This window comes from Myodes glareolus, chromosome 14 (genome assembly GCF_982192425.1).
Source record: "Myodes glareolus chromosome 14, mMyoGla1.1, whole genome shotgun sequence".
Lineage (NCBI taxonomy): Eukaryota > Metazoa > Chordata > Mammalia > Rodentia > Cricetidae > Myodes > Myodes glareolus.
Window position 1 is genome coordinate 71575772 of NC_142039.1, and position 24176 is coordinate 71599947.

A 24176-nucleotide genomic window follows, 5' to 3' on the forward strand; every position below is an offset into this window, starting at 1 on the left:
GCAAAATTCAGGATTTCATTTTTTTTTAAACCACTGAGTAGTACTCTAATGTGTAAATTGTCATGTTTTCTTTATCCATTCTTCAGTTGAGGGGCATCTAGGTTGTTTCCAGGTTCTGGCTATTACAAATAATGCTGCTATGAACATAGTTGAACAAATGCTTTTATAGTGTAATTGAGCATCTTTTGGGTACATGCCCAAGAGTGGTATTGCTGGATCCTGAGGTAGGTTGATTCCCAGTTTTCTGAGAAACCACCACACTGATTTCCAAAGTGGCTGGACAAGTGTGCATTCCCACCAGCAATGGATGAGTGTTCCTCTTACTCCACATCCTCTCCAACATAAGCTATCATTGGTGTTTTTGATCTTAGCCATTCTGACAGGTGTAAGATGGTATCTCAGAGTTGTTTTGATTTGCATTTCCCCGATGGCTAAGGATGTTGAACATTTCCTTAAGTGTCTTTTGGCCATTTGAGATTCTTTAATGAATTCTCTTTAGTTCTGTACCCCATTTTAAAATTGGGTTATTTGAAATTTTGATGTCTAATTTCTTGAGTTCTTAATATATTTTGGAGATCAGTCTGTAGGGTTGGTGAAGATCTTTTCCCATTCAGTAGGCTGCCTTTTTGTCTTATTGACTGTGTCCTTTGCTTTACAGAAGCTTCTCAGTTTCAGGAGGCTCCATTTATTTATTGTTGCTGTCAGTGGTCTGTGTTACTAATAGGAGCTTACCAACTCTGGCCTGAAAGGGAAGGAACCAGCATAGGACCAAACTAGACCATCTGAATGTAGTTGACAGTTGTATGACTGGGGCAGACTGTGGGGCCACTCTCAGTGGTACCAGGATTTATCCATACTGCTTGTACTGGCTTTTTGGGAACCTATTCTCTTTGGATAGGTACCTTGCTCAGCCTGAATATAGTAGGGAGGGCCTTGGACCTTCCCCAAAACAATGTGCCTTGCCTTCTTCTGAGGATTGGGTGGGGGTGAGGGGCAAGTGGAGAAAACGGGAGGAAGGGAGGGAGTAGGAACTTGGATTGGTATGTGTAATGAAAAAAGATAGCTTGTTTCTTTTTAAAAAATAAATAAATGGAAGAAAAGAAACTGCATTGAAGCAACGGCACCACATAATAGGCTGGGCAGTAGGTGGATGTGTGGAGCAGCAGCCTGGGGTATTTAAGAATCTAGTTATATAAGGAGCAGGGTGCCGGCCTTGTGAGTAAAGAACTTGCCGTGCCAGTGTGAGGACCTGAGTGTGGATCATTGGCACCCATGTGAAAAGCTGGCTACGGTGCTTTCCGGTAATCCTAGGGCTGGGAGCTAGAGCAGGAGCTCCCTGGAGCGCATGGGCCAGGTAGCCTTGCTGAGCCAGAGAGCTCCAGTTTAGAAAGACTCTGCCGTGAAACCAGGTGCTCGCCTTTGATTCCAGCACTCAGGAGGCACAGGCTGCTTGATCTCTGCGACAGCCTGGTTTATAAAGTAGTGATTGATATTGTCTAGAAATACCCACAGATAAAGTGGAAAACAATAGAGGAAGATGCCTGCTATTGCCCTGTGGCCTCCACATACACACACATGAGAGAGAGAGAGAGAGAGAGAGAGAGAGAGAGAGACAGACAGACAGAGAGAGAGACAGAGAGAGAGACAGAGAGAGAGACAGAGACAGAGAGACACAGAGACAGAGAGACACAGAGACACAGACACAGACTGACCATTTTTCATTAAAGGAGCAGACAGAAACAGTTCACGAGGAGCCGAGGGCATCTCATTACAGCAGAAGTGAAGGAGGGGCTTCAGGATGGAGGAGGTCTTGTGAAAGAGAGAGTTGAGGGGCTTGAAGAGCTTCTCCTAGTCCAGCCTGCGGTGTCTGAGCATCAAAACGTGTCATCATGGTGATGGGTTAAGAGCCATTATTTAGCGGCCAGTCCCTCACATTGTGCTGGTATAAAATGGATATAGAAGAGAAAGCTCCTATTGTAGAATGCCGACCGGTCACACGAAGTGACAGACGAGGTAAGTCTGTTCGAAGCTGATGTGATTAGTTAGGAAAAGTTAATTAAAACTGCTGGAGATTTCAAAGTTTAGAAATACATTTGCTGTCAGGTGGTAGCACATGCCTTTCATCCCAGCACTTGGTAGGCAGAGGCAGGTGGAGCTCTGAGTTTGAGCCCAGCACGTTCCAGGACAGTCAGGACTGTTACACAGAGAAACCCCATCTCGACAATATACATATATTGTCGTGTACATATAAATATAAAACTTGTTATGACGTGCCGGTCTCTGCTCTCTGCAATAACCCAGAGCCTACTCATTCATGTGGCAGTTGGGTCTCTGTTCTGAATGGTCCCAAACTGCAGTTTTGCTTTTTTAAAGGTTTCTTTCTATGGACTCAAGTGGCTCTGCCTCCACTGACTTGGCTACTGGCTGAGACTGGTCACTTTAGGCTGTCAGCAGTGTTACCCTGGTCCTGACTCCCCTCACTCACTGCGTCTGTCTGCAATAGCTCAGATGCCCTGGCGATACATTTGTCAGATGGTAGTCCTGGCTCTGAGGGTGCTCTGTGAGGAGCAGAATTGGACTTGCCAGTTGTAAAACCTATTGGCTCTTTAAGGACCCTGGGTCTGTCTTGTCCTCTAAAATGTCCTGAACAAGGAAGGTAACCTGAGAGCTGGGTCCCACATGACAAACCATCTCACTTGACCACGGGGCGTCTGGTATCTTCTAGACCAGCTTCTCCTGCACTGCAGTCTACAGGTTTGGTGAGAATTGGCATCCTTAGGCCACACACGAGCTGCTGAGTGGTCGTGAGTGGAATGGCTAGACTACCTGCGAGGCAGATTGTCCGTAAGCAACCATTTAAGAGGGGACTCTAGGGGTGTCATCCAGGGAGACACCAGATGATTCTCTGAATAGAAATTAGCAAACCACGCTTGTTGGCAAACTGAGCAATCGCCTCAGCCTTGCTCCCAAGCCCATCCCTCAGCTCTGAGGTCCACGCTGTTTCTTCATGGCCAGAGTTTCTCCATTTGTGCATGGGTTCAGCCCTCATGAGACCCTAACCTCTGCCTGTCCAGTCTTATCAGGGCTTGGGAGCAAGGTGCCTTCAGGGACAAAATCCTAGAACAGCTATCAGAGGGGAACATTTCCTGTGACATCTCTGGGCTAAGGACAGATGACCCTGGGCTGGGAGTTGCTCTGTGAAGTTCTGCCCACCACCCACAAATAGACTTGCACCATCCCATAGCTGAGAGTTAAGTTTCTGGTCTCATTTTTCACGTGTTGTTTGTGTTGGCCATTCTCCTCAGAGCAGCCTTGGCCGACCATGGAAAAAGGGGGAGATTTTGCTGCACCTGCTTCTAAAGGTCGTACCAGTAGTGAGAAGGACTTGGGGAGCTTGAACAGAATGGGGTGTGCCCTTTCTTGGTGGACCTGGTCTGGGCTTAGGTTGAGTGTTCTCTTGGGGATGATAGCAAGGGTGTGTGCTTTCAGGAGAGACCCACAAACAAGCCTACGTCACAGAGTGGCAGTTTTTGGGTTTTTTCGTTTTGTTTTGTTTTCCCCAAAGCACAGCTGTTGTCAGCCCAGGAGGCTTTGCTTGCATGGCCCATACTGGGTTTCCGGAGGCTCCTCTTGCCCTCCTCATCCTCAGTCAAAAGGACTTGAAGAGCAACCTGCTCCCTGTGAATCCATCTGTGCCAGGCCCTGTGGTAGGAGCCCAGGCTAAGAGGTAAGTGATCTAGTCTTTTTTTTGCCAAGAGAATTAGATGACATATTCAGAAGTTGTCTCTTCCTTTTGGAGCCCTGGAATCTCATGGTATTGAGAGGCCAGATTGGAGCCACCAAGATTTCCTCTGAGTAGTATAATACCCACAAAGCCACCCGCCTTACAGTTGACTTCAATAAACAATGCATTGGTCTCCATGTATAACCCTAGAGAGGGAGCCCATCGAGGACACAGCTTAGATCTCATCTTCCCTGGCACATTTAGATAGATAGATAGATAGATAGATAGATAGATAGATAGATAGATAGATAGATAGTATTTTATTAGTTCTTTGGGTTATTTTCATACATGCACACAGTGTATTTGGATCATATTCTCCCCGTTCTTCCCGGATCCACCCTTATCCTTCTTCCCACTCTCCAAATTTCATATCCTTATTTTCTTATAACCCACTAAATCCAATTTCAGAACTGTTATCAAGGAAGGGGAGAATTGAGAAGGCACCTGCCTCCTGCCTCCCTGGTGTTGACAGGAGTCTGGTGACTGACTGCAAGCATCACTCTGTCCTCTGTTTCCCCCTCAATCCCCTGCCCCACGACATTCTCTGTGACGCCGTCTATGTTTGATTTTTACGGTGATTTGGGACTGGACCCAGCCTCTTTAACTTTTCTTCTTGTATTTGTGTGTGCACATGTATACCTGCATACATGCTGTGGAGGCCAGAGGTCAACATCAGATGTCTTTCTCTGTTGCTTTCTACCTGCTTGTTGATGGACTGGACTGCCTGGTCAGTGAACTCCTGTGAGCCTCCTGTCTCTCCTGCCTTGGGGACTGGGTTTGCAGAGGTAAGCCACTGTGTATGGTAAGGACCTGAACTCAGGTCCCTCTGCTTGTAGGGTAAGCACTGAATTGACCGGACTATCTCTGCAGTCTCTATTCCAGGCTTCTCATGTGACTAACGTTGTTGGGTTCTTGCTCCATTCAGAAACAAGATGAAACTATTTCAGACGTTCTCCTCAGATATGTGAATTTCACAAAGGTGACTAGTAGACAGTTCTTAGAGTTTGAAAAGAACTATCAGCTTCCCAGAGATTTCCCTGAGATGCAGCAGAGAGATGCTAGCTCTCAAGAGGGATGCTAAGCAGCCCTGTCTGGGGTACCTACCACCATGGCCCTCCCTAGCCAGACAGCTTTGGGTGAACTGACTTCAGGGAGCCTGGTGAAGCTAACTACTCAGGTAAGAAGATGTTTATCATCTGGAGCAAAGGAAAACGCAGTCATGCGTTAGACTGAATCCCCCAAGTCCAAAGAACGTCATAGTGACCCTGCCTTCTCAGGAGAACCAGCACTAAATCATGATGCCAGCTAAGGTCACTCCTCCCTCTCTCATTTGGTTAGGAGCCTAGCTCTTTCTCAAGCCAGGGAACCTATCCATCCATGTAACCCATGGCAGTGGCAGCTAACTGAAGAAGAGAAAGGCTTTCTTTCGACTGTCAGCTTGGGAGGTCTCCGTCTGTGTTTGCTGGCCCCGTTGCTTTTGTGTCTAGATTGAGTTCACACCTCACAATGGAGGGGACACTGTGAAGCAAAAGAGAAGAAGAGACCAAGATACTGTGGCTTGCTCCCCAGTAGACTTCCCAGTGGGGCCCCTTCTTGAGATTATCACCCTTTACCAATAGCTTCATGCTGGGGGAGCCCTCGGTGTGTGGGCTTTAGGGAACAAGATCTAAACCATAGCCCTTCCTCAGAGAGGTGTCGCCACTCTGAGCTACCATTTATTGAGGACTCCTTCCATTCTAGGGACATCTATCAGGTCATTTCATCTTCACAGCTATTTCAGTGACAGTGTGTGTCTGTGTGTAGCAGTAGTCCATTTTTATAGGCAAGTTACAGACCCAGAGACGCTAAGTAGCATACCCCAGACCACTGTCCGCAGAGCACAGAGCTAGAAGCCAAGCATGGCTACTATTGACATGGTCATGCTAAAGCCCATCATTCTTGTGACTTGCATATGGGAGCTGCCTAAGACAGGTACGTGGGCGAGGGCTCTGCACTAATACCTGCACCCCCACCCCTGAGGTGTTACTGGGTCTCAGGCATAAGACCCCAATTCCTGGACTCCGATGGGCTGCCAGGCAGGCAGGTGGCATCGTCCGAACCTGCCCCAAAGTGAACAGTGCCCCGGGCAGTCTCCCTGCTCCTCCCAGGCAGGTAGGTAGGCAGGCAAGCATCTGTGGAGACAGTCCCCCAACCTGAAGGGTGAGCATAGGGCTGCTTAGATTTAAGGTTCAAAGCAGAAAGGAAGCTCTCTTTAAATGGAAGGGCAGCATGCGTGTTAGGGCCAAAGGAGGATGGCGGAGAACTCCTAGTAAAACTTTACAGTTTCCTGCTTTTTTCCCTCCTCTCCATCTTTAAGCCATGAAAGTCATGCATCTGGTGGAGGGGGGGGTCTTCCCGCGCAAGGGCTGGAACCACCCAGCTCCCCACCCCCGGAGCCCAGCCAGTCAGGGTAGGGCCTCCAGCTTCATCAGTGTCCACCCTCCACTTTCCAAAGTTCAGGCCGTCTTCCAGCCTGGGGTGACAAAGAGCAGCCTTGAGCAGCCCACAGGAACTGATGGCACCTCCTGCCCTTGGCCGGCTGGGCTGTGAGTGGGCAGAGGAAGCTCAGCTGTTATCCTTTTTATGTGTATTGACTTAGTAGAGTGCAAACATGTTAAAAGTTCACTTTCTCCTTTATAGGAGTCTATAAAAAGGCTCTTAAACCGGAGTCCTAGGGCTTCCGCAAGACAAATGTAGGATGAGGCCTCGGGGAGGTGCTGTGCCTCCCTCTGCCCTTTGCAGAGCTGTGGGCTGCTCCTTCCGGTGTGTGGTGTGTGTGCCATGCCAATTCAGGCCAGGGCTCCATCACAATGGGTTCATGCCCATGGCTGGAGGAGCCCAGCTGGGAGACTGCCCTGAGGCTGGCAGGCTGGTTCTGGTGAGTCCGTGGTGACACACACCCCCCCCCCCCGGGTGTGAGTGGGAGCTCTGTGGTCCAGGACTATTTCCTGGACCCAATTCAGAAGCAGCAGTTCTGAGTTGTCAAACAAGCTGGTGTCTGTGAGAGAAGGAATGTCCTCTACCAGAGGGACAGTTCTCAGCAGCCATCCTGCCAGGTGACTGGGGTCCTTGGGTGGCCTGCAGTGGCAGGGGACACCGAGAGGCCTGGAGTGGGAAAGAAGGTTCCTCATTTGGCTTCAGGAGCTACAGAGGGCACCAGGGTGTCTCTGAGTCTCACCACTGTTGTGTTTAGTGGCTCAGCGTCATTGGTTCATGGAAATGCCCTGACTGGGACATTTGTCCCATATTCTAAATCAAATGACTCAGAAAACTCAGGACATCATTCTGATGGGCTCCGTGAACTTGGCGTTCTAGAATCAAGCTGCTCAGTATAGCTGTCATATCTCCATCAACCCATGACATCCACTGACTCTGTGGCCACCACAGACTTGAAATGTGGCTTGTGTGGGTGAGGAAATGGATTAGTGGCTTCATTTCATCTTAATTAGTTTAAGTTTAACCACATGTGATTAGTGTCTGCCAGATTAGCCAATGCTGTTCTGGAATGTTCTTTCCAAGCTGGCCATTGCTTGGTTGCTCTGGGCCACGACAGTGCAACGTGGAGAACTCCAGAGCCTTCAGTCCCTTTGGCCTCATACGATGAAGGCGACTCCTAATTAGCCCATGGTGGAATAACCATGTAGGTGGAGTAGCTGCTCCTGAACCTGGTCGTGGCTAGTCTGGGTGCGAGCACTAACCAGCAAACAGCTTCTACCCTATCTGGTGACTAAGAGATGAAGGCTCTTACTTCTAGGCCATTTGTGACCAACACTGTGCCACCAACCCTACACAAGAGGGGAGGTGACTTTTCACAAGATCACACAGTCGTGACTTAGAGTCTTCTCAGGAGTTCCTTAGAGCATAAACCAAAAGAACAGCCAAGCCAGGCCTCTGCAGCAGCGGCAGGACACGGGGATGGAAGGTCACAGGTCACAGGGCACTGTCCCTCTTACTTGAAGCTCCTCTGTGTCCACCCACCTTCACAGACTCCCCAGTGAGGATGCCTATGTCCTTGTCATGGCGGTGTCCCCCCTGGCTAGGAGTGGTCAAGGTGGGAAAGAGCTTCTTGTCTGTAGCCATGGCAGTGATGGCTTTGAGGAGCCGAGTGACCTGCAGAGTAGACCAGTCCCCCAGGAGTCAGGACAGTCTTGGAAGCTCTCCATTGAGGAGCCCTTTTCTCTGCCACTGTGTTGCCCCTGACTCTCGGTGACATCCTGTGACATTTTCTGGGAGCACAGACCACACCCCTGGGCACATCTCTGTGAAATGGCTTCTCGAAGCGCTACCCTGAGTTGGGCAGTGTGCAGAGTGGGGTGGTCCTGCTCTGTGGGGCAGGAGCTGAAAAGGCCTTAATAGGCACATTGTCCCCATGTTTCCAGAGCGCCGCCCGGCCACTTCCTCACACGCTGCGTGCTGGATGAGCTCATGTCTGAGGCTGTGAACAGCACAGAGAGCTGGGCCTGGCTGCTGGGAGGCCCTATGGCCTGAGAAGCCCTCGCAGGCTGAGGCTGGCGGAGTCCTGAAGCGGAACGTTGTAATGAGCGACGCCGACTGGATTTATGGGGCTGCGCACATGGGCCTGGCCTTCCTTCACGGGCCTCCACATGGGAACAAAAACAAGTGCCGGCCCAAGTGTGGCGCGACTGGGTCTTAACAACAGTCTACTAATTACGGGAAGGCCTCAGCCAGAACCCCAGCCTGAGGAGGAGAAGAACACAGGAGCAATTCCTGTCAGCCTGGGCTCTGCTGGAGTATCCTGTCTGTCTCTACCCAGGAGACCCAGGGCATGCAGATTGTGGTGCACATTTGCTAGCTCTGCCCGCCTCAGACATGGTACTGAACTCACCTCCTCCTCACTTGTCCTCATCTGTAAAATGGGATCCCAGCTCGTCAAGGCCAATGGAAGGTAGTGTCCCAGAGCGAATAAGAGCTAATTTCAGAATTTGTCATTCCTGTCTTGAATTCTGGTTAAGCCGGGTCCCTGTTCTGTGGCCTGAACACATTGTCTTACCCCTCTGATCCAAATGTTACCTAGAAGGCAGGGATACAGGGAAATGGTGTGCAGAATGGATAGGAGGATGTGGTGCCATCCGTGGGCTCCTCTGGCTACACACAGTATTCACACGATCCTTGTGCACAATCACGGCCCTGTGCTGCCGATGTTTTCAACCTAGGGATAGAGGTGGCGCCTCCCTGGGTCCTGTGGTGAGCTCTCTAAGGCCCCGCTGCCACGATGACAGTGCTCAGTGGTATGATGGTCAGGGAAGCGAAGGTGGGCCACACTTCCTACCAAGGGTACCTAGAGACCTACCTGGGCAGCGTTGTTATGCTGAGGGCCACAGGCTCCTCTTTTGGATGCGAAAGCAGAAACAGAACAAATAGGCACACAGTACCAGGAGCCAGGCTACGGTACCGTGGAGCAAGCTGCAGGATTGGGTCCTCCTGTCACATCGTGACCTTTGAGGACCCCGCTAACACAAATGTGCATGCAATCACCAGAATGGGCTGTGAATGGCCCAGCAAGAACAGCTCTCCGAGGCCAGTGCTCTGTCCTGTAAAATGTATCTACCCAGCTCATTGGCACACAAGCAAAGGCTCTCTGCGGCCACAACACTAAGTCCTTCCTGCAAGCATTCCCCATCATCCTCCCTGGTAGGGCTGAGCTCGTATCCTTCCCAAATCTGAGACCAGGTCGCACAGAGGCACCAGAGGCTGTGAGGTCCAGGCTGCAGGATGCAATATGGCCAGAGGGGTTAGCCTCCAACACCAGTGGATATGTAGGGTGGACTGAGAAAAGACATCCTTCCAAAAGGGAGGCGCTCCTGGAAGATGCAGGAAATGTCCAAGGAGTGGAGACACGCAGGGTTGGGCAGGACTGTAAACAAGCAAAGGCGGCAGTGGTCTTGAAAGAGCTTGTGCATGCAAGAGGCTGCGTGAGCAAGATGTGCGGCCCCTGTGGAATGCGGTCAGACACAGAGGTGCTGAAGAGGATCAGGGACAGATCCAGCCTTTTTCCCTGGCAGGCTGCAGGGGAAGGCAGCTCCCTACTTCTATGGTCTATTTGTCTAATCTGTGAGACAGACAGAGTCTACACCTTGGGATCCTGTGAGGACTTCTGTGGCAGTGGACGTACATATGTGCTGTGTGCTGGAAGGGGCCACGTGACAGTGACGGCTTGTGTGCTGGAGACACACTAGGAGGCAGAAGAGAGTTCTGGAGATGGCCTTTGGCAAGGGATGCCCCTTGGATGTGATACTAGGGAAACATCAGCACTTTCTCTTCTGTTTGGACTGGCGCATCATTAACTCCGAGAGCACTCTTAGGCACGGCGGGCAAACAGTACAAACGCTTGGAGTGAGCGGAAGTCCCTTAAGTTCACATGGTATTTGTCCCTGTGGTGGTTCCTTTAGTGCATGCAGCTAGAGGACCTCAAGGTGGGACCTCATAGCCAAGACCTCTGTGGGACCTAATGTGAAGCTGCTCGGCTTCAATTATGCGAGGGGTCTTGCTTTGCACCGTTTGACTGACAGCTCATTACCCTGCTGCCGTTTTTTGGGGCAGTGGAATTTAATCTCCCAGCCGGGAAGCAAATCAATTTACCCATCTGCCACAGCTGAGCCTACTTGAACTCAACTCTAATTTATTCTCTTAAGCTTAGGAAGCTTTGTTTCACAGTATAGAAATATTAAGTTTCCCAGGCAGCTCGGGCAGGGGCTCACAGGCAGATGTTCCAGAGTGTCTCATCTGGGGTCTGGCCTGAGCATGCCATGATGGTCAGCTGGGGATGTGCCACCAGCTAGGTCTAGAGGAAATGGATCTCTTGCCCATTAAGCCTTTATGGTGTGTTGGGCATGTGCAGGGGACAAAATATCACCTGATATTGTTGAGATAAGTCACCTGCCCAAGAGCTTGGGGCTAGAAAGGGCTTCCGCCAGCAAGGAGCACTGGCTTCCCGCTCTCTGTGTGTTCTAAGCTGTGCTACGCTCTGCTCCGTAATCAGTCCTGTGGTTTTGAGTGCTAGACTCAAGACTTGGAGAACGTCATCCTGGCACCGGACGCTTTCCCCCGTCACAGTCCAGATGGAAACCTGAAGCCAAGCAATGACATTGGGGCAGCTTCCCTACTTTGCCAGGAAGGCAATCAGCAGACCTCTTGGCCAGGACGCATAGAACCTACTTTGTGCACACAAACACACCCAGGTGCAAGGGAATTATCCTATGCATGACTGCTGCACATGACTGCTGCTGCGGGCCGGGAACCCAGCAGACTCTGTTTAGCCTCAGGAGACTTGTTGGAAGTCCTTCAAGGGATTCTGATGGCAAATCTGTAGACAGTTGTGTCCACTTCACAGAGCAAAACAGCTCCAGGAGGGCACCTCAGAAACGGTAGCTGTTTGGTGGGAGGTAGCGCCCACTGCTCCCACTCAGGTTCTAAAGATGGTTATCTGCGTGTCTCTCAAGTCTGTCTTTGATCAGACAGAAGGCTCCAGAACCTTCTATGTATGTGAAGGCATGTCTCTGTGTGTGTGTATGTGTGTGTGTACGGGCACACATGAGCATAGGATGGGGTTGCCAGAGTGGCCGCAGAGGAGGCAAGTGTCTTCTGTGGAGGAAAGCGGTTATTTCTGAAACAGCTCCTGACTCTAACAGTGCAGCCCCTGCTGGGTTGGCTTCCAGGGGTCAGAGAGAGGCCAGTCTATTTGCGTGCCTTTGCCTGGAGCGCAGGGGGTGTCGGGGCCTGGGATTAATGAGCAGTGTATTGCCTCACCTGTTGGGAGGGTCATGTGATATGATTTTGATACGAGGGGGCCCCACAAGCAAACATGACAGGTCAAGTCATAAATAGAAGAAAAGCCCGAGAAAAGGTGGCCCCACCCCTTGCCATTGAGCATGTCCCTTTCTTCTCGTTGAGGAGTGGGTGTCAGGCTCCCTCCTGCCCCAGCACCCTCAGGCAGACCATCCCCCCTTCCCGTGCAAGGTGGCCCCAAGGCCAGCTTCTAAGATAAAGTTGGCCAAAAGTAGCTCAGGAAAAATGAAATATCACGGTTGCTAATGAGAATATGGGCTAGGCGTTGCCTCCAGGACCCCAAGGTGACAGCCAGGCAGCCCGAATGGCAAACAAGGAATGAAGAAGCTTGCTGGGCCCCAACCTTCTGGGGAAGGCTGAGCAGATAGCCTCGGAGTCCTGGGACCAGGAGGTGTAGGCAGGGAGATTGGTGCCCATGTCCCCACCTCCCCACCCCTCCATAGTATATAAGCTGGTTTGTCTGTCAGGGCTGGTTGCAGCTGCGACCCAATATCCACCTGACCCTGGATAGAAAGGAATTTGCCCAATGCTAAGACTAGGGTGCAGAGGTTGGGGAGGAAGGAGTAGAGCACAGGCCTGGGTCCTCAGCAAAGGGAGGGAGCTGCCACGTTCCGCTTTGCTCTCTTGGTTGAGAGATTCCAATCTTTCCTACCAAGTCTAGGGCTAGGCTACATGCTCCAAGAAACTCTCTGGAGTCTCCCACATCAGAGAGCGAAGCTCACTTCTCTAAGCATACTGCTGGACAGAGGCACTGTCTGTCTGACTTGCCTGTGACAGGTCACCGAGCAAAAGCCTCCATCGGAGAAAGCATCCAGTAAATCCATGTCAAGCACTAGCTTGCTAAAATACACATTTTAAAGTTTTATATATACATATGGGTGCTTTGCATACACTTGTCTGTGCACCATGTGTGCCTGGTACCCAGAGGCCAGAAGGGTGTTGGAACCCCTGGAACTGGAGTCACGAACAGTTGTGAGCTGCCATGTAGATGCTGGGGATGAAACCTGGGTCCTCTAGGAGAGAATCCAGTGTTCTTGACCCCTGAACATCTCTCCGGCTCCTTCAGTACACATTTTGACTCATCTTTTACATAGTAGGTTGTTTATGGCCCCAAGGCTGACCACCCAGGTCCTACCAGTGAACAGACAAGAAACCCTGCCTAAGTGCAGAGCCAAATAATGGGCTGGTACCAGAGGGGAGTGTCCTTGGGGGGGCTCTGGTAGGGTCAGGCAGAGCTGGGTTCAAATCCTGTTTCTAGCCATGTGGTCCTGTGGGAACATGCTTCGCCTCCGCTCCCCGTAGCTGTGGAGACTGTTACTGTCCTCATAGGCTCGCATGAGCAGGCAGAGCATGCATATGGAAGGGATGCTCCCTGCAGCTGCGGTGGGTTCAGTCCCAGCTGGAGCTCTGGGATCTGTAGATCCCAAGGGTCACTGAAGGCTCATGGGAGAGTCTGATGAGAAGATCATGGATTTATTCAGGGTGAAGCACCACCAGAGGGCAAAAGTTGCTCTTCAGAAATAAGTCAGGGGAGGGGGTGAAGATGGCCCAGTGGGTAAGAGTGTTTGCCATGGAAACATTATGACCTGAGTTCAAATCTGTAGCACCCACAAAAATAAGAATTCCAGGTGCGGCTTCATGAGGCTGATGCCGGTGCTGTGATGGGGCAGAGGGAGGAAGACTGTGCCAGCTTGCTGGCTGACAGCCCAGCTCTGGGTTCAGTAAGAGGCCCTGTCTTAAGTAAACATGACAGAGCAGGACACAGAGGTGCACATATACCTCTCTCTCTCTCTCTCTCTCTCTCTCTCTCTCTCTCTCTCTCTCACACACACACACACACACACACACACACACACACACACACACACACACTTTCCCAAGAGAGGAGGCAAGTTTGTTTTCTGGGGTCACTTTGGAATATAAGGGTGTATGGCCCTAAAGTCTAGATGGAGGTGGGGGGCTCTGTGACATTCGCTGTCACTTACCCGTGGCTTTGACAGGAAGATGCCCTGGGCTGCAGAAGGACACTTGTATGGCCCTGAAGCCTGGATGGAGGTGGGGACTCTGTGGCATTCGCTGTCACTTACCCGTGGCTTTGGCAGGAGGCTGTCCTGGGCTGCAGAAGGACACCTGTAGTGCTTGCCCGCGCCCCTCACAGTAGTTTCTGTGCATGGTTTACTAACTCGAGCCTGGTCTTCTGAGAGGAAGCTGGAGTGTGGTTTAAGAGGCTCCCCGTGGGTACATTTCTTACACACACACATACACATACACATATGTATGTGTGTTTTAAGAGGCTCTCTGTGGGTACACTTCTTACACACACACACACACACACACACACACGTGCGTTAACACACGACACGTATGTGTTAAGAGGCTCCCCGTGGGGACATTTCTTACACTTTTGGTTGCAAGCCTAGCCTTGAGCCATCTCTCCCAGCCCTAGGAGATAATTTTCTTAAAAGCAGCGAGTCTCCCCCGACTCCCACCTCCAAACAGGAGGCTGGTGGTAGACAACACGTTGTGACCCATTTAGAGCTGGTTCACAGACGATGGGAATCTCAGGCGGTCAGTTAGACCTTCCCTTCCGTTTCCCTGAAGTTTCTTTAGCATACACAACCCCAGGAATTCACTGTACACTGAGAATCATTTAGGTGATTTTGTTAGTTCATGCAAACCCTGCTAAAGCAATGAATTCTTTTGTGCTGTTGCCAGAACAGAAACTGCCTTCCCTTTTCTCTGCTCCCTTCCCAATCCTTTGGGCGACATCTAGTGGAGGGTCTTCAAAAACTCCACATGGCTTCACTAGACTCCAAAGGTTGAGAAACCCAAGTCTCAAAGAAGCCATTTAAACCTTGGCTCCTTCTAGTAAGTGCCTGAGAGGTTCATTCTCTGAGTTAGAACTGCCACCAAGGCCAGGTGGCCTGTCAGAGAGATAAGGGCCTGTGCACGGGAGGCATCTTGTCAGGCGGCCGTCTCCAGGCAAATCATTTACCCTCAGCCGGGAGGTGGTGGCAGTAGGCCTCACCTTTCAATGTGAGAGCAAGGAGTGTGTGCACTGTTGCCCGGGAAGGACTCACTACAGTGCCTGGCACACAGCAAATGCTAAAACGCTCTCCGAACAGCAGTCTCTACTTATGCGCCTGCAGCGGCTACATGTAGGAGGACAAGGATGGAGCGGCTCCTCTGAAGTCCGCGTTCCTTTTTAAAGATATGTCCCTTGGGAAATCAGTGCCAGACTGAGCCCCATTCTAATCAGTAGCCGAGATGATCTAAACCTAGAAACAATCTGGGGGAAGAAAAGATCCTGAAGAGTGAGGTTGGGAAGGCATTGTTGAGGTCTGAGTTAGAAGTGGTTGTCTACTGCTGAGACTGTCTGCAAGCCTCCCCTTTTGGTTTTTGAGACAGTCTGGACAGCCCCGACTAGCCTCTTCTTCACGGGGCTCCACCAGCCCCTGCCTCCACAGTGATTGAAGGCATGTGCCAGCCACCACACCTGGCAGGAGAGACCTTTCACGTCCGTCCGTTCAGGTGCTTCATATTCCTTATGGTTCTGCCTGATCTTCTAGACAGACACTTACAAAAGAAATGAGAGGCAGCGCCTGTGCTTTTAGGCAAATGAAGATTAAGTCACAAGTGCCCATGAAGTAAAATGTGTCTTGTGTTTCGCTAAGGCATTTGGACCCTGGAGTGGCGGGACATCCTGGGACTTTGGTAGTGGCACAATGTCTTTGGGGACCCTCTTGCCAGGGACCCTTCTTCAGGGGTATGACCAAATATAAACCAGGAGAGGGCTTGAGGCTTCAGTTCTATCTGTAGAGCCCAGGCACAAGTCAGACAGGAGTCAGGAGGGTAGGAGGTTGGCCCAGAGTCCAAGGCTATCTCTGTACCCGCAACTTACCACCTGCGTGGCTTTTGGGTACACAGCCTGCCTTCTCTGTGAAACGGGGCAGACACCCGGACCATAGTCAGGAGATCTGAAGCTACATGAACTCTCTACACACCCCTTGGGCCAGTAGATGTCCAACCTACTGGCCAAGGCAGAGGGACTATCTGGGAGCCTTCTGGGTTGTAGGATAAGAAGACCCATGTCCTAGGGAGACTGGCCTGGTACACACAGGTCCAATAATGCAAAACATGCCAGTCACAACAGTTCAACATTTTACTAAATCAACTCACACAAATTTCAAATTGCAAATATAATTAAGGACAACAGATTCAGTTCTGTCTTTAACATTTTTCATTTTCAAATCTATCATTAAGACAAAAAGTAAACAAAAGTTAGGTCTTTTGCAAATTTTATGATTTTTCTTCTGAGGGAAAGAACATTATAGTAAAAAGAACGCCACTGGGTGTACAGTAAAGCACCACAACACACATTACAAATGGGGCTTCCTGCTGCTGCGACACGGGAGAGGGACCGTCCTCCCCACTGCTCTGTGTTAATCAGGACTTCATTAAAGAAAAACTATAAAATCCCCTAGGTTAACTAAGTCAGACACGGTCTGGACCACAGTGCTTGACAAGGACGATGCTGACTATCAGTGCTAACAGAAAACATTTCAGAAGGCCCAAAACAATCAAACTGGAAACCAAAACCTTATTTTCCCTAGATGAGCAAAACTGAAAACAAAAGCAGTCCCACCTCCCAGTAAGAGCAAAGGTTATTTTTTTGTTTTCTTTCTTTCTTTCCAGTCGGAGGCAGGGGGCATGGTCTGTGCTGGCTCTAGGGACCACTGGCCTAGTTGGCATCCAGCTTGGCCATTTCCTGCACATAGATGCCGATACTCTCACTGTCAAAAAGCACAAAGTACACGGTTTTGATGGAGGAGGACATAGTGGACACGAAGTAGTTGGAGATGGCCTTCAGAATGAGCTGGGCTGCCGTCTGCTTCGGGAACCCATTCCTGTAGGAGAGAACACAGTGGTCAGCATTCGGGGCTCCACAATGAGTCCACTTCGGTTTCCCCTGCAGGGTCCTCACTAGGGCTGGAGTTTACCAAGCCCCGGAGGTGTTCATGTAGGAGTGTAAGAGAGTCCTTGTGGGACAAGTCGACTAGGGAACTGTCATGTATTGTTTGTACTTGGGAGTGACCTCTCGATCTGCATGTGACCTCTCCCGTCTCAGAGCACGGCCATCTTGGGGGTCCTCCTAGACTCCTCGCCCTGAGAAAGACTGGCTCTGACCCAAGGACAGAGTAACAGTTCAATGACATTAAGAACAGAGAGATCTTGAGCATACCAGAAGGCAAACCATTTCTAATCATACTATAAAAAATGCCTGCGGCAGGAAGAAGCCAGAAGCTCACCCTGAACACTGCTCAGCACCGTCTCAAAGGGGAACACAGCCGACTCATCTGATAGGCTGCTTGCTATGAACTCATTTCCATTTGCCTGCTCTCTCTGTTAGGCTTCTAGAGTCGATTCACCTGGTCTGGTGTTGTCTGCCTGCAGCATGCTTAACAAGCAACTCATTTAAAACCAGAAGTGTGGCTTTGCAACTCATCATCTAGACGGAGCCATTCAGCACTCACAAGATGACAGGCAATAACCATGGGCACAGGAAGAATATGATACAATCCTCAAAGGGAGGCAGAGCCCGGGGAATGTTCTAGAAGGGGGTCAGTAAGTAGGGATGCTGAATGTGCACGAAATGGTCAAGGGTGCATAAGCTTCTGCTTCTCTTTTCTGTTGTTCCTGGAACCAGCGTTAGAGTCCTGTCAGTGTGAGCCATCATGGCGCACGGGTGTGTGTGTTTGTGTGTGTGTGTGTGTCTCCGAATAGCTCTGGCCTCCAGTTGTACGGCCCTCTAACTGGGTGTCAGCAGCAAGGGCTGTAGGTCCAGAGACCATCTTCAAGGCAGGGCAGCCACTCTGTTGCAGAGCAAAACTTTGGGTCTTGATTTCAGGATATCATCAAAGTCTCCAGATCAGTGTCCTGCCACTGATGTATGGTTCCACTGAAAATGCCATATGGAGTTTGGCACTTAAACAGAATATGGACTCGGGTCCTGAAGCTCAGCACTGATGGACCCACGTGTGGCCCAGGCTGTCCTGGCCAACACTGCATATGCACCCCCAGGAGTTGCAGTGCACGGGTGCTGGCCTGAGTTGCTGTCGTGGACATCCTCTGCTTACTGTGTACCATCTCAGTCGGCCTGCTGGTTTGGCTGGTCTTCCTGGGTGGCACCTACTTCTAGGTGGGGTGGTCTGCACACTGGAGGGAGAATGTTTTTCCCAACACTTTCTAGCCTTCTGCACCGTGTGCCTGTGACACCGAACCACCTGAGGAGTTACATTCTCCATAGCTGCTAGTGTTCAAGGTGTCACACGGCCACAGGAAAAAGCTCTTCTGTGACCTGCTGTCATCTAGGAGACCGGGGCAGTCCCATACTTCATTCTTAGAGGGTAAACTGCCACCTCAGGGCATTTTCCCAGTCTGTGGGAAATGGTGGGGTGTGATAAGGCTCAGGGACCCCTAAACACAGCAGTGCTACCAGAGCGACCCTGGTAGTCTAGCTAGGCTGGAGGATGTCAGGGACAGGACAATACGGGCTACAGTGAGGCACCTAGGGTGACTGTCTCAGGTCTTACGGTCAGCTGGGCGCAGGGGCCATGACTTCCTTCGGTATGGAGGAACAGAGGGTATGCCAGGTGCGGCTGCCGGAGGAGGTGAGTTTGCCCTTCAGTTGCCAAGAGCTTTCCAACAGTGCAGGCCATAACTAACTTTTGGGGTGTCCCTGTGTCCTGCTGTAGCCTGCACTCAGGATCAGCTAACGGTTGCTAGACTAGGCAGACCTCAGTCCATGGGCATAACCTAGATAGATGGGACCTGAGAACTCGGTGTGGGGAGCTGTTCTCTGCATGTGAAGATCCAGGCCATGCTCCGCGAGAGCCGTGCTCAGCCAGAGACAGGCCTGCCTGTCTCTTCACGTATGCTCAGGTGAGCAGAGCTGGAGGAACACTTCCCTAGCTGGCTGCAGGGTGCCCTCCTGTGTGCGCAGTCAGCTGCTGTGCTTGGCTTCTAGCTCTAACCTTAGCCCCACGGGGCACATACCTGTGGTCCCAGGCTCTACCTGACTGCCTGGGCGCACTGCTGGTCACTCCTCGTTGCTCAGTGTTTACTGACAGACCCTCAGTGCTTTCCAGTTCTGTGGCCCTTGGAAGGGGTATGTAACTACTGCTGGAGGAAGGTTCCTTCCTGTTCCTGTATCCTAAGTCTGAACCTGTAGCTGGTGCTGGCATCATGGACACCTTGTCAGGCACTCCTGGCTGGGCTCTCCCTGCAGCTTTCCCTCCCTCGGGTCTGTGGCTATTCTTTGGCACCATGTTCTACGTGCAGGCTGCAGGGCAGGGTTGCCAGTCTGGACTTGCAAGTTTACACCAGCAGCACCCTTCTTCATACACCCAGCATGCCCTCCTGCTGCCCTGCCCTGCATGTATGCGAACCCGTTCATCCTGGGAAGCCAGGCCCTAAAGCAGCCTGCTGAGGCCATGGAGACAGCGGGAAGCAGCAGTGAACAGGCACTTTCCTCATGTTGCTGGCAGATGTGTGAGATGCTGACACTTCACCCACCATCCCTGCAAAAGGTGAGGGCAGCTGTAGCCACAGTGCCTTGGCTAGCTCCTCATGCAGCACACAGGAGACCTGACTACATGCCCTTAGCCCATAGTAGAGGAAGGGCAGCTGAGAGATGCAGACTTCTTGGCTGTACACTGATCCCTTGTCTGTGACTTGCCCAGCCCTGTGAAGGCAGAGGGCAAGACAAGATAATGTGTATTAAGCATCAGGGTGTGGCCCAGGCTCCCACTAGAGGTAACTGGTGTCCCAGGATCATCCATAAGTTCCCGTGATGGAATACTACCCCAGCCCCTCAGACAGCTGTGACTAGATGGCTGCTGTTGGTATCACAGCCACTGTAAGCACTGTAAACAGGGTATGGTGCCCAGCTCTACTGGAGGGCTGTGCGTCTGGCTGTTGGCGCGAATAGCACGGGCTCTTTGGTGCAGGTACCGCCTCAGTTCCCATCTGAATGGTCACTCCAGTCTTGCCAGGTCTCTGCTTTCTTTTGTAATTTGGGTGAGCTGCAGACTTGAGAGGACTCAGGGCTTCAGCTGCTCTTGCGCAGGAGGAGCGGCAGGATGTGAGCACCGGTGTTCTCAGGTGTGAGGAGGATGAGGAGAGGCCGCTAAGGGATTCCTCTCCCAGACTCTCCTGGTCTCACCTGTCTGTGGCTTGTGTTCACAGTCAGACAGGGCTGACCCCTGTTCTACCTGCCTTGGGCCTTGTCCAGCACCCACTAGAGCCATGTGCGTGTCCCTCAGGCCACTCCTGCTGTGTCTGAAGCACCCTTTCCCCACATCTGGCCTCAGTCTCCCCGGGCTAGTGCAAAGGGATCTCAAGGGCTCTGTCAGGCCAAGCAGATGGGTCCATAGAAAGCTGAGCTCAGAAGACACATATATGGGGTATGTTCCAGCTCCCCTAGTCTGCAGAGTCCTCTCCTGGGTGGGCCTTGCTAAGCCTTATCACTTCCAGGGGGTTAAGGGCCATTGTGAGAAGCAGGTCAGCTGGAGACCCCAGAAAATCTGTCAGAAGCCACATCTCAGAGACAGAGACCAGACAGGTGTCTTGGAAGGAGAAGTGGGGAGCTCTGGGTAATGAGTGGATGTTGCTGTCACCTATATGATCACTTCTGCTAGGAGTTTTTTTTGTGCCATGCTGCTGTCCTCAAGACTTTACCATTTTCCCACGTTCTCTGTGGCTTTTGAGTGGCTGCCTGTGAAGCTGCCCCAGGCTACATCTTGTAGAGCAGCTAAGAGCACTGGGACCTAGGTGTTCTGAGGATGGTCTCCATTACCACAGTTAGAGGCCAGCAGGGGAGCAGCTTCTCCTTTCCAGCCTTTCAAACAGCACATGTGCGATTCCCGCAAGGCCACGGGACTTCACAGTGGGTGCTGGTCTCCTTTCTAAAGCCCCACCTGGCTACAGGACACTGCTGTGCCCTAGCAGCTCAGGCACTGCTGAGATTCGCCACACTTCCCAGAAAAATCTATACACAGCGGGCACGCCGGGGGTCCAGCCTGCCTGACAGCAAACTCTAGCTCGGTCAAGGACGAGTCGTGTGACCTCAGGTGCATGCCTTGCCCTCTAAGTTCGCTCTTTGACCTTTGAATGGATTTAACAGTGGAAAGAAAGCAGCTCTCAGTGCCTGGGGCTCTGTTACCCATAAATGGGGTTTGAAGAACACCAGCTTTCCTTCTATGCTCATAAATCAGGAGGAGGGGTAGCACAAGTCCCCCCCCCCCGCCCCGCCCAGAGTTCCTGTGTGCTGCCAAGATGGGTCCCTTCCTTGTGTCTAACATGGCAAGGTGTAACCAAGACCAGGGTTATAGACATGGGGTCTCCACTGGCCCCAGTCAAAGCCAGAAGGTGACAGGAGCAGGTCAGCACCTCTGGGGGCCATCACCAGCCTCTCCGGGAAGTGTTCCCCAGAGTGTCACTGTGTTCCCTTGACTTCTATGCCAGAGACACTGGATGCCACAAACAAGTCGTTTTATTCCCCCTCATAACCCCTGTGATTTACTGGCTGGCCAGATATAATCCCATCCTTTCCCCATGAAAGCAGGGGCAGCTGCCTGCACGGTTGTGGGACGAGGTCTGCCTGACAGATGTGGCCGGGGAGCCTGCACATGTGCTGCCTTTGGCATTCTGCCCTTTAAAAGCTTCCCATTGATTATTTTTAAAAACTTTTACTCCATGAAAAATGCAAATAAGTTTGTAATAACAGATGTTCTTTTATGGGAATTACTTTTATGCTTCAATTAAGAATTTCCCAATAGCCATATGAAAGAGCGTGAAATTATTACCTCCGATAAAGGGTGCTATGCCTTGCTCTTCAGAAGCACCTTTCATCAGGGCAGATCAAAGCGCATCCGAAACATTAATTAACTGAGCCTCTGAACCATCTGTGAAGAAGGATAGACCCCCATGGCCTCACTTATTAAGAAAGGCCAAGAACAGAGAGACTGGTTCATTTACCAGAGGTCACACAGCACAGTAACATAATGCCAAACAACAGACCTTCTGTGGGAGGTGGAAGCAATAAGTACGGCTTGATTTTTGTTTTTTGGTTTTTCGAGACAGGGTTTCTTTGTAGCTTTGAAGCTTGTCCTGGAACTAGCTCTGTAGACCAGACTGGCCTCAAACTCACGGAGTTCTGCCTGCCTCTGCCTCCCAAGTGCTGGGATTAAAGGCATGTGCCACCACCACCCAGCAAATATAGTTGTTTAAGCTCTGATTCAGAAGCTCTGCTAAAATAAAAAAATAATAAAAATAAAGATCTTGAATCTACTTTGGGAGGGGTCCTGACACCTACAAGTTCTACAAGTTCTGTGGTATGATGAGACACTTGTCTTCGCAGATACTTGCACAGCAGAGGGAAGGTTCAACCCTGCTGTGTGTTCAGGAGATAGGGTAGGGTCTCACGCTATAGCCAGACTCCTTCCTCATCTTCCAAGAGCTGGTATTACATGTCAGCTGTCGCTCGGCTTTCTGGTGCTGACTTGAAATGATGTATACGCACGTGTTGACAAGAGACTGGAGTGGAGATATTCAATCAGAGGACACAGCCACCCACTGGCTCCCCAGGGGCTCCCAGCTCTGCTGGGCTGAGCTCCTGCTTTGGCATGGCAACTGCAGCGTGCTGCCAGGTGTGAGCGGGCTGCAGGAACAGGTGTGAGCTTTCTTTCTCTCCCGCCCAGGAGTCTTTCGAGCTCATCTACACTGCAGAGCCTAGTTCTGGTCCTTCCTCCGGAGGTCCAGGAAAGACTCCTCATGTGGACAACACTGGGGACTGAAGGGCTTGTCAACAGTGCAGGCTGCAGAGAGAATCTGCCACAGCTGGCTCTGTCTGCCATCGCAGTGAGAGTACCAAAGGCTCCAGAGAAGCAGGGTCAGCAACAGCTAGAGACTGGCCATCGTGGAGTCATTTAGGTAATGAGATCTCAGTGCTGCCCAAAAAGGGAAGCAGGGGCCTCTGCCTTCCACAGTTCTTTGATGGCAGAAGGGAATGTTTGGCAAGAAAAGCTTTTAACCTGCTAGGCAGAGGCTGCCCGGGAAGACAGCACAACACAGGGCTCAGCCAATCACTGCCCTTATCCCAGCCTACTCAGGTAGAGGAGGGACACAGCCTCAGAACTGGGATGGTTTTCCTAGGCAAGGGAGGGGCTCTATCCAAGCTACAGCACTCGGCCAGGACAGACACCAGGTAGGCTTCTGGAGGACTCAGTTTCTGCCAGCATAAACCCTGAAGCCTGCACTGTGCTTCCTGCCTGGCCCCAGCCTGCCCAAGCTGGTAGCAGAGAGGATTCAGGGCCTGATGTCCTGGGGAACCCTGTCCCTCTCCACAGCACAGCTCTCAGATCTCCCCAAACAGCCTTGAGATGCTCAACGGGAGTTTCTATGCCATTAGTCAACAGGGCATGGTGGAGCCAAGCCTGGACTTGAGCTGAGGAGTGGTTTATGGCTGAGTCCGACCTCTGCACTCAGCTGCAGAAGGAGTACACTGTCCCAGCACTGGTCTTCTCTTTGATTTTGAGAGTAGGTCTCATAGTCCACCTGGGTACATGATGAACAGGACCTGGGGCAGCCCCGAGTGCTTGTCTTTGGATATTTTCATTCTGCCCACTTTGTATCCACCTCCCTCTATGGCTAAGGAGGCCAGGCATGTGTCAGGGGTGTCCCTGAATGGAGGCCTAGAGGTCATTGCATGAAGCTGTAAAGGTGAAACCTGGATTTCTTGTGGAGACTTCAATGTGTTGGAGACACCAGAGTCGCAGAACACCTGTCAAGGAGAGGCGCTAACGGGAGTGGAACCAGTCCGAGAGAGGGAAGTGTGCTGCAATAAGCGAGCTGAAAGGAGCTGCAGCTCTTAAGAGCGCTCTGACGTCAGACATGGAGATGCAGAGTTTAGAGTGCCCTGCTGATTTCTGGTCTCGCGTTGGTTCAGTGTTCTTCACTATGCGCATTTTCCTGCCATTTGGGATGGCAATGTGTATCCTGTGCCATTACATGTTAAAAATATGTGATCTGCTTTTTGATTTTATAGGGGGTTACAGTTAAGAGATTGCCATGAGTCTCAGAAGAGACTCTGGACTTTTAAACATGCCTGAGACTGTCATAGACTACAGCAACCTTTGAAATTGGACTAAATGCATTTCTGCATTCTAATATGGCTACAAGCCTATGGGGGCCAGGGAGTGGATGTGGTGGTTTGGATAACCCCATAAGCTCATAAGGAATGGCACTATTAGGTGTGGCCTTGCTGGAGGAGGTGTGACACTGGGGATGGCCTTTGAGGTTTCATTAGTTTAAGCCAGGCCCAGTGGCTGGCTCTCTTCCTGCTGATCCAGATGTAGAACTCTGAGCTACTTCTCCAGCACCATGTCTGCCACCATGCTTCCCACCATGACAACAGACTGAATCTCTGAACTGTAAGCCAGCCCCAGGGAAAGGCTTTTCTTTGTCTTTACAGCAGCAGAACACTAAG

At 51.2% G+C, this 24176-nt stretch overlaps 1 protein-coding gene across 4 annotated transcripts in view; it reads right to left on the reverse strand.

Moving 5' to 3' along the window:
• Positions 1–15777: 15777 nt before the first annotated feature.
• Macroh2a1 (macroH2A.1 histone) overlaps positions 15778–24176 on the reverse strand; it is a 66245-nt gene continuing 57846 nt past the window's right edge. For all 4 annotated transcript variants that reach the window (XM_087896626.1, XM_087896623.1, XM_087896627.1 and 1 more), the window contains exon 9: positions 15778–16536. In XM_087896626.1, the coding sequence (XP_087752752.1) occupies positions 16371–16536 (166 nt within the window). In that variant the 3' untranslated portion in view covers positions 15778–16370. The remainder of the gene's footprint in view (positions 16537–24176) is intronic.